The sequence below is a fragment of the Sinohyriopsis cumingii genome, chromosome 6, assembly GCF_028554795.1.
Source record: "Sinohyriopsis cumingii isolate HCF-2022 chromosome 6, ASM2855479v2, whole genome shotgun sequence".
Classification (NCBI taxonomy): domain Eukaryota; kingdom Metazoa; phylum Mollusca; class Bivalvia; order Unionida; family Unionidae; genus Sinohyriopsis; species Sinohyriopsis cumingii.
The window spans coordinates 109230417-109248773 of record NC_142966.1 but is presented as its reverse complement, the minus strand read 5'-3'; the positions used below and the strand labels follow the sequence as shown (position 1 = coordinate 109248773).

At 33.8% G+C, this 18357-nt stretch overlaps 1 protein-coding gene across 2 annotated transcripts in view; it reads left to right on the top strand.

Annotated features, from left to right (window-relative positions):
- LOC149797691 (uncharacterized) overlaps positions 1-18357 on the top strand; it is a 53220-nt gene that overhangs the window by 26525 nt on the left and 8338 nt on the right. The window contains exons 9-15 of one of the 2 annotated variants that reach the window (XM_089962613.1): positions 653-830; positions 2675-2802; positions 3434-3493; positions 5506-5551; positions 8528-8623; positions 13639-13713; positions 15919-15984. In XM_089962613.1, the coding sequence (XP_089818739.1) occupies positions 653-830; positions 2675-2802; positions 3434-3493; positions 5506-5551; positions 8528-8623; positions 13639-13713; positions 15919-15984 (649 nt within the window). The remainder of the gene's footprint in view (positions 1-652; positions 831-2674; positions 2803-3433; positions 3494-5505; positions 5552-8527; positions 8624-13638; positions 13714-15918; positions 15985-18357) is intronic. The other variant, XM_089962614.1, reaches the window with a different exon arrangement.

Here is an 18357-nt window from a genome sequence, read left to right as displayed (position 1 = left end):
TTATACTGACAGTCATACAGACACCATTGAGATGTACAGGGTTTATACTGACAATTGTTGTAATACAAGTCTGACATACAGGGGTTGTAATAACAATTATACTGACACCAGTGAGACATACAGGGGTTATACTGACAATCATATAGGACAGAGTTGAGATAGAGGGTTTATACTGACAATCAGACACAGGTAAGACAGTAGGTTCCCTGGGACATTTGATAAATGGTTATACTGATAATCAGATGGGTACAGGTGAGACATACAGGAGTTATTAGTGACAACAGTATGGACACATGAGATGTAGAGTGGTTATCCTGACAATCATATGGACTCAGGTGAGTGTACAGGGATTATACTGAAAATCATGGACACAGGTGAAACATTCAGAGATTATACTGGCAATAATATAGATACATGTGAGACATCCATGGGCTATACTGAGAATTGTATGGGGCACAGGTGAGACATACTAGGATTATACTGAAAATCATATGGACTTAGGTGAGACATACAAGGATTATGTGATATGTTAGAACAACACAGATTCTGGCCATTACATTAACTTTTTGGAGAACATGCCAATTGAAATAGTCATTTGTAGTTTAATTTAGTAAAACAGCTGATCAGGATCGATTTTGCCCACTCTGCCTAGGTACTCAACCAACGCAGACAGTTAAGGTTCTCACTAACAGGACAGTGACAACATCAAGTCAAGCCCCAAGGAAATTGGGTGGAACTATAGATGTGATTGGTGGTACAGCTCGTGACTCTAGGCGACCAACTGCTGATCAGGATCAGCAACCTATCCCAGTAGCTGGCAGTACAGACTAGTGAGTATGAACATCATCTCAGTGCTGTATTTTGAAACGTAATCTTATGATAAAAGATGAGTGTTTTTTAAAGAAAGGTTTTGATCTTGTGTTTATGATGATAATTTTTTATCTGGGGCAGCAAGAGTATTACTTTTAATTTTTTCAAGAGGCACTCTATGAATTATAATACAGTGTCCATCAACTGCATTAGTAAATGGATAATTGATATAGAATCTGCCAGTGAGATTAAGGCCTGTTCCAGTAAAATATTCTTGGGACAGAGGGAAAGCACTTTTAATGTGGATTAGTTACTTGTAGATGAAATTTTGAATTTTGTATTTTCATATAAACTCTTTAAACAGGTAGAGTACCCTGGCATGCATTTTTTTCTTCCATTGGTACCATATGTGTTTAATTGGAACAGCACTAATTTATTATAATTAAAAAAAGACTAATTAAGAAGGCAAGCTGATTAATGGAACTTGACTACTAAATTCTGGCAAGTTGTTGATTGAAGGTGGTCAGCAAACCATGTATCTGGCAGACATGTGACAGTTTTGGAATTATTGCTTGGCAGGGTTAGAAGATTCCTCCATATTTAACTGCAGTGAAATTATCTTGTCAACTACATATGTACAGTTGTAATTCTTATTTTTGAGAAATATGCAATGAAGCCTGCATTCAAGGATATCTCAAAGTACAGTACATCTGTTCATAATGGACACTCAGAATAATCTGAACATCATAATGAAAGACTCTTGCATGTAACAGACACCTTTCTTCTTTGAATATGTTGCCCGATCACATTAACAATAGGAATATAAGCCTGTTTCCTCACATGTCCAGTCTTACTAAAACAACTTGTTTTTTCTATATCACACGCAGAAAGGGCAATAACTCTTGTAGTTTACCTCCTCAACCTTCCATCAGGTGTCACTAGTTTTCGAGCTTTGCTTTTGTACAGTGAACATAGTACAAGAAACCACCTATAAATCCATGCCAGTATTGATGTGAATTTTAACCATCCATCCAGAAATTTGGATTTGTGTATTAATCATTCCTCTAAAGGTGGTATATATTTATTTGTGAATTTTGTCAATATTTTCATGAATTTTACACATTTTTGGACTTTTTCTACTTAGACCACCCAGTACAACATGCTGTTATTATACATGTTGTGATTCACATTTTAGTCTGCACTGAATATAGTTCAGTCAATCAGTAACATGTGTTGTCTTAGCAACACATTACTTTTGTATTACATATACATTGACTGGTTCTTGAGATTCCAGGCAGATTCTGCTGTTGTATCCGTCTCTTACTTTCATAGGCAATTCTTACTCATTGGAGAAGATTCCCACAATTTTACAGACACATTACAGATATTACAGACACATTGAATGGTTTTGGAGATTCCAGGCGGATTCTGCTGTTGTATCCCTCTCTTACTTCCATAGGCAATTCTTACTCATTGGAGAAGTTCCCACAATTTTAGGTAGCCCAGGGGGCATAAGCCCTGAACATGTCTGAGCATGTTTTGTTTGTTGGTCAGACAAGAGTTTGTCCAGTTTAGTGGATCACTTTGGGCTGTATAACGTACAAGTGCAAATAATTACATGTCTGCTGTTATTTGTTACTTTTCTTGAAACTTTTACAATTCACTTTAATTTGTTATTACAAATGATTTTATTTTTTTCAGGCAGAAAATGTTGATTCAGAATAAGTAGTTGTTCTCTGAAGATAGCAGAGCATTCACTTCAAATTGGATAGATCACTTGCCATGTCTCTTGACTGTCCTTTATAGATATGCTTTATTATAAATTGTCTTTATAGATTGTCATTTTTTCATCTTGCAATTTCAGTGGGAAGAACCGTTACCCCTCAGCACCACCTCCAGGGTTGCCCCCTCCAGGGTTCCCTACACATGTGCCACCTCCTGACTACAGCATTCCTCCCCCAGGAATGCCACCACCACCAGGATTACATGGAGGTCAGTGCCGTGGGCAAAGGATTATTTGCCTACATCTATTGATATGTCCATCCTGTAATCAGAATGGCTAAATGCTGTTATTACTATGAAAATGAAGGCTGTTTGATTAAAGACCTTTGTATATTAGTGTCTTTATCCTTTATGTGTCGCTTTAGTGAGTCTGAGGTCAGTTAAAAAGTTTTTGGGTTTTCTTTAGGGGCCCTGAATCCTACAGTAATCATGGTTTTTATCCATCTTTGTTAGTCCCTCATTCACATTCATGCATCTTGTAACCACCATAGCTCTGCAAACCTTGCAGTTAATTGGATGCCATTATTTAGTCTCCTCAGGATCTGTTTTTTGATGTTGTGATTTACCTTTTTGGATCGATTTTATGTTGTTTACAGTTTACATCCATGGACAAAAGTTAAGCTTACATATAATTATACATAACATTCAACACGTTACATTAGAAAGGGCCACATGATGTTTCCTGTTATAACCAGTATTATCAAACAAGAAATTTCAATTTTCAAATCCCATCAAACTAATTGTTATATTTTGAATCAGCTAGAAATAAACTTAGAGTTTCAGCATTTAATGTTTAATTTTCTGTATTCAGTGCATGTATTTTTCTTATATTGTTTTTCAGCCCCTCCACCAATTGGCGTACCTCCTCCAGTTCCATATCCACCACCTCCTGACTTCAATCGTAAGTATGCATAGATGTGATACATCATCCAGGTAGTTTAGGGTTTTGGTGTAGCTTGTTTTGAATTTTATACGGTTAGATGCAACAGTTTTACATTGTGCATTCAGAAGGTGAAGTGGAATATGTATGTATTTAAAAATGAAGCTTATTCATTTGATTTAGACAAATAAAATTTAATAATGTATTTGGATCAAATTAATGCATTACATTTCTTGCTGTTTTATTGATTTTATTGTTGTTATTTTATTTTTCACTCATACTTTTTCATTTAAAACTTTGTTATCAGAATTACTTACAAATAGCTTCATCTGGGCTAGGAATTGCTATAAATATTTGTTCATTACTTTTAATTTGTATTGCTGTTTAAAATGTTTTCTATTTGTAATAAGGTTTTTGCACTATTTGGGCATTTAGTGAAAACCTTGTCAGCACAGGAACTCAGAAACCATTGACCTAGAAAAAAGAAATTTTGCCTGTTTATTTGCATATCGAAATGACCTGATAAGATTTGCCTGCCACTTATGTACTTAACCTTCTGCAGGCTTGGTAAAATTAGAATAGGCACTATCCACCCTCATACACATCCTAAAAGGCAAGTGATGGAGGAGACACAATATTATCTGTTTAACCTTCTGCAGGCTTGATAAATGTAAAATAGGCACTGTGTATAGAGATACATATTCTAAAAGGCAAGTCATGGAGAAACCATATTGGTTCATTGGTTTAACATGTTGGATTAAGGATAGGAAAGGGACGTGGTTGATAATTTCCATGGGGTCAGCCCAGGTTGGCTGCTGTGGTGTAAGGCAGTTTACTCAAGTTGCCTTCCTAATAAAGAACCTATTGTATTGCTTTGCTGTAAAACATAAAATACCAAACACCATATTTTTTTTACTTTTGATCTCTTCTCACTAGTTATCTAATCTGATTTATTGAACTGCCATTGTAACTTGTAAAATATATACAACTTGTAAAACTTAAAACAGTTAAACAAATAATTATTTGTTAATTGTTTGAATTTTTGTAAATTTTAAATTCTAGTTTTGAAGAGAGAGAAAAAAAAGAATATGAATAAAAGTGATAAATCAGTGAATACAAGACATGGTTTCCAGCAGTGTTTAACCATAACTGCCAACCCTCACAATTTTGGCATGAATTTCACAAACCCCACATTTTTGGCATGTATTTCACAACTTTGTCAGTGATTCATGGATTCACACCACATGCAAAAATAAAATAACCAATTTCCCGTTAAGCGCTAGTCGTGATATCAGCAGTTGCCAAAACAGTCCAGTACTGCTGGTCGAAATATTAGTGGAACTATAGCTGATTGGTACAGTTGGCCCAGTAGCAAGCATTTTAGAGTATTTTTATATGTATAAGAGTAGTTTTACAAATGCTTTTGAGAGAAACTGGGGCCTAATGGGAATTTTGCTCCGTGCTTTTGCCACAAACACTGATTTGAATTACCATTCGGCATCACATCTAGAAAATGTCTTCACCAACAAAGAAAAAGAAATGTATTGCACAAAAATTGAAGTTTAGTTCGGAATATACCAAAAATCGGATGTGCTTTCAGCCATCAAACACCAATATACATCATGCTTTTTCCACACAGTGTGCTACAAATTTTAGTATTGGGCATGGTAGCAGGGACGATGTGAGGAAGCATATTGACAGCAAAAAGTACATAGAGGTTATGCAAATTAAGAATTCACAACAGATTTCAGCTTTGGAATATTTTAAGACATCGACAGAAGACCTGCACGCTACCAACGCTGAAGCATTGTTTGTTTGTTGAACACAATCTACCTTTATCAGCTGGAGACCATGCTCAAAATTTGTTCCGACAGATATTCCCATACTCAAAGATTGCTTCATGAATTCATGTCAAAAACTAATTTGTATCCCTATTTTCACTAATTGCAAGCCTGGAGGGTTGGCAGCTATGTTCAGCTACTGTCATATAGAGATCTAGTCAGTTTAGATAACTTATCTCCCTTTTATTTCAGCTTTCTATCATCCTCCACCTCACAACACCAGTGTTCCACCAGACAGGTTAGTGTCGCCTTCTGCTTTTATAAAATTTATGCCAATTTTTTCTTTTTTTAAATAGTATTTTAGGGTCTATTGAAGAATTTAAAGTGTATGGTAGCACATCCACAACTATTTGAAGAAAAAGGGAAAAACTTTGTATTATATGAAAGAGTTAAGAAAATAGAAACATGTATGGATACAGATACTATTGTCATTTTCTCACAATCATTTAAATTGTTTACATTATTAATTATAAATTATCATGAAATGGGCAACCTAGAATAAACGCTATATGTTGTCATAATTTTTTTGCAATTGTGCACTTTGATGTGCAATAGATGTCATTTCCTATAAATGATATAGTGAATAAGATGGTAAACTGCCCTTAAAGCAAACAAACAAAAAACTTAATCTGATTTTGTGATGTATAATTAACCTTTTAAGAGATTCAAACATCTCTTGTGTAACTTTATACTGAATCAGTAAACTTCTCTTATTATTATGGAATGTCACATTGGTAAATTTAAAAGGGGGAGGTCTTCTGTGAGATCCACTTTGTAAATATTTGTATGTTTCTTCATGTACATTTAGGTTCTTCATTGGTACTGAAATGCCCTTTAATATATATACATGTAGTGCCTTGGAGATTTGTGAATTAAAGCTACAAGTCAAAATTAATAATTAAATTAATTGGCAGATTAAAATTTAATTTGATTAATAAATGGAAATAATTAAATCTAATTGATTTGTGAAAAATTTGTGTATGAAGATTATAAGTTGATCAAATAACAAAGTGCAGAGGTTGAAATGCTTTTTGCTGTTGTTCATTATCTGCCTGTTTTATGAGTACCTTATTGTGAACATCAACATAGACCCAGATCTGTCATTTACATAATGTAGATCAGGGTATTCACCATTGTTGCTTCTTTAGATATGTTGCATGATCATAGTACCTTAGCAGTATGACCACTGCCTGGCAAATCCAGTCCTCCCAAGGTAAATTTTAGCTACAATAAAACTAAAAGTTGTCTGCCCACATAGATGCAAGTCAGACAAGAGTGATTTCCTCTTGGATGGAGAGACTAGTACTAAATCCCATCCAAACTGCAGTTGTTACTTCCACTTAAGAGACCTCACAAAAATACTGGATCAAATAGTATTTCTTTCACTACTGAACAAGTTAGAATTTTTCCAGTAAGGAAAGTGTACTCAGTCCATATTGTCTGAGATGAAGTTTTCTAACATTATTAGAACAACAACTGTGCTGTATAACATTATACAACACTGTTATTGTTGTTCTAATAACATTAGAAAACTTGCAGGTTGGTACCATTTTGTTATACCTTCTCTGGTCACTAGTTTGTTCATTTAATAAATTGTATGCTTGATCTATTATATGTTTGTTATCACTGATTGGATAATATTACAAACCAGAAAGGCTGTGCATATAATTTTTGGTGACAATTATTTGTTCACTAACAATGTAATATGCTTATGTGACACTTTTGGTTACTGACTATGTAATTGTACAGACCAAGATGGTCATACAGGTTATATCTATACACTTTTATATTATTTGCTAGCATCTCCATTATCATGGTATTAAGTTGCTTGACTTATTTCAGCCTGGTTTGTTTATAAGTATTACCATTCTAATAATGTGTACTTGACCTATCATATGATTTCTGTAACTTGCTGTTTAATTTTACAGACTAGAAGCCGTGACATGTAATTTTAGAGACAAATGCATTGGGGTTTTTTTTGCATCCATTTCATGTAAGTTCATATAACACTTTGCTTATTTCATCTGTAGATTTGTGGGTGTTAACACAATGGGCAGGACTAAATTTTATCAGTAGAGATGGCATTTGCTTCAAACTGGCAGGAGATGATCATATTACATGTCCAGAATGTGGGGGTGTGATTCAGGCTGTACATCAGACATGCGCACATCTATGGAGTGGGGCCCCGAGTGACCGAGTGGTCTAAAGCGCTCTCCGTTACAGATCACTGCCATCTCACTTCTGTCTGTGTGTTTGAGTCTCAGATTCAGCCGATGTGGGTATGTGAGAAAGCTTGCCAGTAGCTTCTTGTCGGTCGGTGGTTCTTTCCGGGGTTTTTCTGGGTTCTTCCTCCACCATTAATACTAGCTGCCATGTATAGCCTATCATGTGCTGAAAAATGGCATTAAACCCTACAACAACAACAACATGTATGGAGTGAGTACACATTCCAGTAATACTGAAGTATGGATGTGACTCTGGTGCCAATCTCTCTGTGCCAAGAAAAATCACTCTCATCTGATTCCCACCTGTGTGGGCAGACAACTTTTAGCCTTTTTTCAATCTAAATTTAACTTAGGAGGAATGGATTATGTGAGGTAGTGAGCATTCTCCTATCATATTATAATTGGGTAAGTATTCTTGAAAAAATATATTTGACTACAAAAAATTAGTTTCTTCTTACTAATTTCCAAAAAGTGCAAAGGTCTTTGCTGCATTCAGGTGTGGTTTGCTTGTGTCACAGATAAATACAGTATTAATTTATAATGAATATAATAAATTTCCACTAAATACATTTGCAGTATAAATGAAAATAAAATAGACAGCTGGAGTCTTTTGCTTTTTGCTTGTATTTGACTTTGGTTAGAATATATTTTGTTTACATATCACATTAAAGAATACTCTACAAAAGTATATTTAAATTTATTGGCATAAGTGTACAATTGATCCAGTGTGAATTCATTTATTATTGTGGGTTTTATTATTATTTAGCATTTTGATATAAAATTATATTTCTTTTTGTTGCTTTCTAAATTCTTTTACCTGCCATTTTTATCTTCTTGCATGGATTTCTTTGGTCAGTACGTTTGGGGTTCTAGCATCCACAATGTTCACAAAATTTGGTGCCTTGTAAGTATATTATGATCAACATAAGTAAAATATAGTTTGTGCATTATACAGTACATTATTCAAATTAGTGTTATGTCTTTGACAGGGGCTATGACAACCGTACAACATACAGCTATGACACCACACATTCAACACATGGCTCCAACTATTCAGAACCTCACACCACACCATGGGATTCCAGGTAAGTTGGGCAGGTTATTCAGTTAACCTATTTTCATACAGGTTGCTATATAATTAATGAATCAGGCAGAGGATTGTAGACAGTTAATATACACTTGATGTATTAGGTAGAGGATTGTTGACAATCAGTATGCTAAAGATATACGAGGTACAGGTTGTTGACAATATGCAGTTGATGTGTTACACAGGATTGTTGACAATCATTATATAGTTGATAGGCAGAGGATTGTTGACAATCATTATACAGTTGATGTATGAGGTAAAGGATTGTTGACAGTGCAGTGGATATATTACGTAGAGGGTGACAACATACAGTTGATATATTAGAGGATTGTTGATAATCAGTATACAGTTGATGCATTAGGTAGAGAATTGTTGACAATCAGTATACAGTTGATGTATTAGGTAGAGGATTGTTGACAGTATACAGTTGATGTATTAGGTAGAGAATTGTTGACAATCAGCATATGGTTGATGTATTAGGTAGAGAATTGTTGACAATATACAGTTGATGTATTAGGTAGAGGATTGTTGACAATCAGTATACTGTAGATAAATGAGGTACATGGTTGTTGACAATCAACATACAGTTGATGTATTAGGTAGAGAATTGTTGACAATCAGTATGCAGGTGATGTATTAGGTAGAGAATTGTTGACAGTCAGTATACAGTTGATGTATCAGGTAGAGGATTGTTGACAGTCAGTATACAGTTAATTTATTAGGTGAGGATTGTTGACAATATACAGTTGATGTATTAAGTAGAGGATTGTTGACAATCAGTATACTGTAGATAAAGGAGGTACAAGGTTGTTGACAATCAACATACAGTTGATATATTAGGTAGAGAATTGTTGACAATCAATATGCAGGTGATGTATTAGGTAGAGAATTGTTGACAATCAGTATACAGTTGATGTATTAGGTACAGGATTGTTGACAGTCAGCATATGGTCGATGTATTAGAGAATTGTTGATAGTATACAGTTGATATATTAGATACAGGATTTTTGACAATCAGTATACAGTTGATTTATTAGGTAGAGAATTGTTGACAGTCAGTATAAAATTGATTTATTAGGTGAGGATTGTTGACAATATACAGTTGATGTATTAGGTAGAGGATTGTTGACAATCAGTATACTGTAGATAAATGAGGTACATAGTTGTTGACAATCAACATACAGTTGATGTATTAGGTAGAGAATTGTTGACAGTCATTATAAAATTGATTTATTAGGTGAGGATTGTTGACAATATACAGTTGATGTATTAGGTAGAGGATTGTTGACAATCAGTATACTGTAGATAAATGAGGTACATAGTTGTTGACAATCAGTATACAGTTGATGTATTAGGTAGAGAATTGTTGACAGTAAGCAGCTGATTTATTAGGTAGAGGATTGTTGACAGTAAACAGTTGATGTATTAGGTAGAGGATTGCTGACAATCAGGATACAGTTGACGTATTAGGTTTAGAATTGTTGGCAATCAGTATACAGTTGATGTATTTGGTAGAGAATTGTTGACAGTCAGTATACAGTTGATGTATTAGATAGAGGATTGTCGACAGTCAGTATACAGTTGGTGTAGTAGGTAGAGTATTGTTGACAATCAGTATACACTTGATGTATTAGTAGAGAATTGTTGATAATATACAGTTGATATATTAAGTAGATGATTGTTGAGACTCAGTATACAGTTGATGTATTAGGTAGAGAATTGTTGACAATCAGAATACAGTTGATGTATTAGGTAGAGGATTGTTGAAGTCAGTGTACAGTTGATGTATTAGGTAGAGGATTATTGACAGTCAGTGTACAGTTGATGTATTAGGTAGAGGATTGTTGGCAATCAGTATACTGTAGATATATGAGGTACAGGGTTGTTGACAATCAATATACAGTTGATGTATTACACAGGATTGTTGACAATCAATATATAGTTGATGTTTGAGGTAGAGAATTGTCAACATCATTTGCACATTATGAAAAATACAGTAATGACATATTTTCAAAGACACTTGATAATTTGGTACATCTGGGAACTCCATACCTGCCAACCATTATGATTTTGGTGTAAGCATCATGTTTTTATATGTTGATTGCTGTCTTATACTTCCCAGTGTATGCATTAAGACTTTAGGTATAGTGATCAAAGATAAAGTGAATTTGCGATTTATTTATTTATTGATCAAAATATAATGAATTTGTTTGTAATTTATTGATTTATTATCCTCATGTATTTTTTATGTTAGACAATTCTAGAAAAAGAGGTTCCTGAATAGCACTTACATATTTAAAAGACTAAACATATCTTTTATATACTTTCCTAAATATATAGCTGAATATGATGAATTTCCTTGAAAAATTTTTTTTTTATTATCTGAAAACCTGTCCTTCAGATTATTTGTCATAATGAAGATGATTGGTTAGAGAATTAGTCAGTTAGATAGATAATGGCACAAGATGTCGGGAAATGTGTGATTTTTTTTTTGTTTTTATCTCATTAAAATTAAATTACTGAAATATTTTTAAAATGTGATGGATTAGAAAAGGAGTGTCTCAGAAATTTAAAAGGATATATAAAGGATGCAATGACTCAAGTTTAGGACCTAACAAGGTGTCTGGAGTTGACATGATGTACATTCACAGTGTGAAGTTACATACAGAAAGTGTATGTATATTGTGTATAGACTTGTACACGTACATGTTTTGTGTTTGAATTTTGCTGATTTGTGATGAAAATTTAAATCAGCTGCAGAGTCACATTAATAAAGACATGAAATATAAATTTTTCATGCAGTTTATTGTAATTATGAAGTATAACATGTAGATTACACGTTCTTATGCTAGATTATGCTTTTTGTCCAGTTAGATAATGCTTTTACATCTATGTTGGAAGGTATGGATCTCATTTGGATCAGTCCACTTACATTACACTTGTATGGGTTGGACGGTATCTGAAATTTGGTTCAGTCCATATGGATTACACTTGTACATCACACTGAGTTGAAAGGTATGGATGTCAGATTTGGGTTTGTCCATTTAAATTACATTTGTATCTTTCAAGAGGTTGGAATGCATGTACTTGACATTTGAATCAGCTAAAATTAGGAGTTCACTGTCATTATGGTATACACCTGTCATGTCCCATTACAGTATTGTCAACCTGTAACATCTGTTGAGATAAATTTCTAACTGAAAGGATAGAGTAATAAAAGTCATTTGGATTGCTATGTTATGACTCTGTGGTCATAAACTTAAGTAACAGAAAAGAAGCAAAACCAACAAGTTTTGTATAACTTAACAAACAATTTAGTTATTAAATGATATAAGAAAAATGTGAGAGGAACTTACAGTGTAATAAAGTGAATCCAAATTTGTTTTTATAAAGGTTTATGAAAGTCCTAAACAAAAGAAAAGTCCCTTGTAAATTTCAGTACTGGAAATGAACTGGTCCTCCAAGAATCGTGACATCGTCAAGATGGCTTTGTCCAGAATTCTTTTGAATAATTTATAACAGTTCAGAATAATATTATTTTCCAAATAATGAAACTGTCTATCACCAGTGAACAGTCCAAACAAATGTTTTTACTCTTGAAAATATTTAAGTACGTCATAAAATACATCCACAGACTTACAACAGGAACACTAAAAGTGTGAATGACTTCAGAAATTGGAATGAAACTAAATGTTTAATTTTCTACTTATATACACCATATATTGTGTCTGTAGTTTGCAATAGACACCATGTGACAACATACACTATTGATTTATGACAAATGACCTATATTTGCATGACCTTGCACAACCAGTAGGTATCTACAGATCTACAGAATGCTTCTTGAAACTTCCATATCCCATCAGTCACTAAGAAAATACACCATAAGTGCCATTTTAAGTCTTATTGTTACAGTTATAACTAATTGTCAACATGTACATAAATATCTATTTATAGATCCTACATAATTTTGTGTTTTCAGTAGGGCCAAATTTTGCACACAATTTATAACAAAAAATATTCTATACAGTTTACGACCATGAGTAAAAATTACGAAAATTAATTAAAATCATATATCAGAAGTTACAGAAAATATAGATATACATAACAATTGTTGCTTTTTATGCATCATATATAGAGCTATCCATATCCATCATTTCTGTCACTTCTCTTCCATACTGGATTTATGCTAATAGCTTTTGAAGGACTGAAACCAAATTTGGCATCAGGTATTACATTAATAAGAGCCAGGTCAGGTAAGAATTTTTACACTTTCTTGCAAATTATTTGATGGCAAGTGATTTACGTTTAACTTTGTGCATGAATTACATCTTGTTGATATGGATAATCCATGTCATGGACACATTTCAATATGGTATTGTTATGAATATTTTTGTTGTAATGTACCTTAGATAAGCCTCAGTTTTCCTCAGATGATAAAAGGACTTTATTGGCCATTATCTGAAATATATGTATAAAAATCCAACCCCAGTAGCTGTAACAGCTGACATTAACTTCGACGCAAGTAAGTTTGAATATAGTCACTTATATGTAGCCGATAAATTTGAATAAATAGCAGTCACTTGTGTGTGGATCGATTTGAATAAATAGCCATCACTAAGGTGTCACAAGTAAGTTTGACTAAATAGCAGCCACTAATGTGTAGCAGGTAAATTTGGGGTTAAACAGCAGTCTCTTATGTGTAGCAGGTAAGTTTGACTAAATGGCAGTTGCTTACATGTAGCAGGTACCTTTAAGTTTTAGATACTGCTAACACCTGAGTTTTATGTTGTTACACATTTTACAGGTGTAAATCTTTGGTAAGAGATATTCTAGCTATTACAGATATGGGGTTGGAGTACTGTTCAGTTAAGTTTGTAGTATTGGAGTTTTTTAGAAGGGTGCTAAGTGTGATATGTTAACGAGTCCAAGTAAAATTTGATAGGTGGTAAAACCCACCATTCCATTTAATTCTGGAATAGTTCTAAATCTAATTTTGATGCGTATTTACAGGGGTGACTCCTACAGGGACAGATGGGACTATAATCGTGAGCGCAGTCCTGCTCGCTCTGAATCTGAATTTAGCAGGTGAGTATTTGAATTAATACTTATTCTTTCTATATAGCAACACAACAATTCAGAATTTTCATTTCTGTATCACAGTAGAATGCATGTGGAATAAAACAGGTACTTCATTTAGTCAGCCCATTTCAGTTTGTGGTAGCATTGTGTCCAATAAGAGTAATGTAATAAGTCAGTTGACATGGAAAATCTACGTTCACTTAAAAAGTTTGAATGACTCCAAAAAAGAAGGGAGAAAAATTAATATCCCTCTCCTCCTCCTTCTAGGAAGCTGTGGTGACTCAGTGGTTAGCATGTAGGACTAGTGACGTAAAGAGTGTGGGTTCAAATGATACCGTTGGACCATCCTGGGTCAGCTACCATTGTTTGTCCTTTTGGGCAAGGCACTGTACTCCAACGGTCTTGGCACTAAAATAACCTACTTGTGTTGCTGTGCCATAAAGCACCAAACCAAACCAAATCTTCTACATCTTAGGGTTTACTTAAGACTGTGACATGTGTATGAAGTACTGTTAAATTATTGGTATTCTTTTATTGTACAACTGTTAGTTTCTTGTGCCCATAACATGCTGTGGTAGGATCTTTTGTTTTCAGATATATTCTGGTCTGTTTGTATGTCAGTATATATGCTCAGTTACTTGAAAAGATTTGGATGATTGAAACCAAATTTGATACAGATCTCGATATTGTTGAAATCTGGATTACCATAATTTGCGCAAAATATGCTAATATTTTTTTTTAACAAGAGATTAAGGGGTACAACATGAAATCTGTATTGCCCTAATTTTTGCCAGATGTGCCTATATATTTTACAAACGATTTAAGTGGTACAGTATACGCTCTGGGAACAACCAGTACACACATGTTCATCTGCATCCTCATTTGCAGCTTACACATTTAGGAAAATTACTCTTTTTTCGAAGATTATTTCCAGATACGTTTTAGCAAAAACTTAAATTAATTAATTTGCATCATATAGGGGTGACATAAATTTAATTAAATTGGCTTGAATTAAACAACTAGTTTGTACAGTTAAACACAGGTACTCTGTAGTTTCACTTTAATTTTGGGCTGAGGCTAAAGGAAGACATCTTTTCACTAGCCACTTGATTAAAATAACTGCATCAGTCTCATGACATTCTCTGATATTATGGGGTTTTGCCTGGTAGCTGATATTAAATGTTTCTTTAATAAACATCTCAATAACTTTTCCTTATTCAGTTCTTGGAACAGTATTGATAAGTTTATGATACCCTCTTGAATAGGTGACAAGATAATAAAGCATGCCTTTACAGTTATTTCCCTTCTTCAGTGTTGAATGGTTTTTAGTTATCTCCCATCTTGAAGTCTTGATTAGGTGACAAGTTAATCAAGCATGTCCTTTGATTAGTTTATAGTTATGACAAATTATGAAAGGTATCAACATTCTGTGTTATCAACCCAGGGTTAGTAAAGAAACAGATGTGTCCATTTCTTAAACTTTTATTTTGAACTGTATTTAGACTCCTTGCTTGCACTTCACAAGATCACAAACATTCATAAATAGGGCCAAATCTCATTGCTGCACCAAACAAAGATTGTCTTGGCTAAAGTAAGTTTGGCACTGAAGGGTGGTGACATCTTGGGCCTAAATGTGAAAGTTGTCCAGCCTTCATGTGCAGTACTACTAATGTTATGGACAATACATTCTTCATATGCAAAAAATTATAAAATTTAGCTAATGCAGCCTGTACCCTGGTGTGGAATATTTATCAGAAATTAAGGCAATCATTATTGTCAACAATCCCTGTCATTTGGGAAGATAAATTGTCCCAGTTCAACTTAAACTTTTGAACAGATCTGAGACTCATTTTTTGTTTCTCTCTAAGCTAAAAAGTTAGAATAACTTGATTATTTTACGTCAAATTGATGTAAGTCTTTCTTGTATCATTTAGTCATTTCAACACTTTATTTGGCATTTTTAGCTAGGTAATGACATTGTTTCATTGTATGAACAAAAGTGTCATGGTGTGTGTCTGTGTATGTGTGCAGATGTATGTGTGCAGATGTATATGCTTATATTATCTTCAGAATTTCTGACAGTTTATCATGAATTTTACCACTACAAATCATGATGTCACAGTTGACCAATCAGATAGTATGTTACATTTGCATGTGTGTTAGAATGATAGATTGAGGTGGAACTTGGCTTTCTTTTGTGTTTATGTATAGCTCTGGCAGTGAGAAAGGGTACAGATTTCGAGATAGTCGTGATTCACGCAGGGATTATTATGAAAGGTATGTTACTGCTTATGATTGAAAATGATCATTTTTTTCTTCTCTTTTTCTTCATGAAGAAAGCTGATACATACTGTACATTAGGATCAAATTGTAAAACAAATGCAATTATTTTGGAGTTTTCAATGCAGTACAGTTTAGTCGCTTTGGACTAGATTTGTGTTGCATGCATCCAATAGGCAACGAATAACAGTAAAATTGTTTGTAAAAGTCTTGTATAACATTTATATAGACAGGAATGTCTAATAACTTTGCTAATAATGTTGATATGTCTTATCTTCAACAATGATTGCTTTCCAGATGTGCAGTATTATCAGTTGGAACATCCTAGTCTCACCTGTCAATAGCAGCCACCCATGTATGCAGTCTCACAATTCAGACTTGTTCTTTGAGCAAACAACATAAACCAATATTATTTTTCAGTCAAACCTATCCTAATGGTCATTTGGTCACAACAGCCATTCTAATTTGCTGACAGCAAATTTCAGATATAAATGTCATAAATCAGCAGTCACCCATCTTCTTTAGTCAATTTATTATTTTATTATTTTGTTTTTGTAAAATAGCTACACTGAATACATGCATCTACTGCAAGTAATAATATATATAAAATAATAATGATAATGCTAATACTGTTTGGTGCATAGTACATGCATTGCCACAAACTAAGTTGGAGAACTGAACTAGCCTTCATAGATCACCTGTCTATAATGACCACTTAGACCTTTTCCCACAGGTGGCTAATGCAGACAGGTTTGACTGTATTATTATTATTATTATTATTATTTCAGCAGATTTAGCAAAGTGCACTGTTCAGCAGGGTCACAAAATAAATGTATATGTTCTCTTTCCAATATAGGGAGGGATCATCACTGACTCTTGCAACAACAGCAAGAAAAGTCACTGATAATTTAGTTTTTCTGCACACCATGACAGAATACTAATTTTGCTACTAATTAACTAATCGACAAAATAGACATGACTGTAAAAAGGTGGACTCACTACTTGTTCAGCCAACTTATATAAATAGACTTAAGAACAACTGCTCACACTTAAGAGAATGTCTGGATTATCCAGTTGCTCAACTTGCCAAAATCAAAAGAGAGTTGGCTTATGTGATTAATCTGGAGCTTAATGTTAGTAATGCATGAACTGAAACTTTGATTTCCTTCACAGGCAAGTTTAATAAATGTTGAATGACCTCGGACCCAATGAATAGGGATGTAACTTGCATTTCTTCCCAGAAATTATGTTTTGTTCATCACAGATAGCTTCATGCCACAAGCAAATAAAATAGATGAAGAGATAAACTATATCTGTCACACTGGCACAAAAGGTGACTCCTGTTTTTGCTGTGACTACATGACTGCATATCTCTTCCATCAGATGATTTGCTTTACCATCTTAACAATGGGTCTGACCCTTGTACTTTCAAGGGAACGGGTAGGCCTGTGATTGTATGCGCACTCTGAATATATGTATATGTTTTGTTTTAAGATACATGGATGTTTTTTTCAACTGATGTAGGTATAGTTCCTTTTTTCCCCTAAAATTAGAGCAGTAGTATATATTTGTTTTTGAGCTATTTAGGGTGACAGGAAGACAATTTTTTTAGCTATTTCCTTTTCACCCCATCCCCAGTATAAAATCAAATGGTTAGTTCACAATGATAAAAGCAGCCTTGCTTTTCGAGTTTGACCTAGTGAAGCCTTTAAGTTACACATTACGACATTGTTACTGGAGTATGATGACTGCAGGAGAGATAAAAAAATATTTATATATTGAGTCACTTGATGTTTCTTTATCAAAACAACGCCTTCCATATTGGACAAAAGTTTGATTTGCCTGGATAGAGTAGTCACTGTTGTTGCACTCATTGTAATTGAAGAGAAGCCATAATTTGGTTAGAAAAAACATCTTGCACTGACAGTGGAAAGCAGGTGTCCATTATATACATTTATGTAAGAAATTTGCCAGAGAGAAACTAGAATGTGCACTGTGACCAGGTGACTGTTATATAAAGGTGACCATTAAGACCAGTTTGACTAATTTTGACTCTTTGAAAGAGGTTTATAGGTAATCATTGTGATTCTTCCCAGATTGCTAAGTTTTTGGTGGTTGAATATCAGGCTGGATACACAAGGAATAGATTATCTTAATGATAGATAGGTGTTGTAAATAAGATTTGACAATGTTTTAGCATTCATTAAGTTTTAACTTTTAACTAACTTTACATCCCCTTAAAAAAAAAATCAGTTTATTTATCCACAAACTATTGATTACATTACCAATAGTGATGACACATCATCATATTATTACAACATTAGTAATAGTGATGACACATTGTCAGATATTTACAACATCAATAAAAGT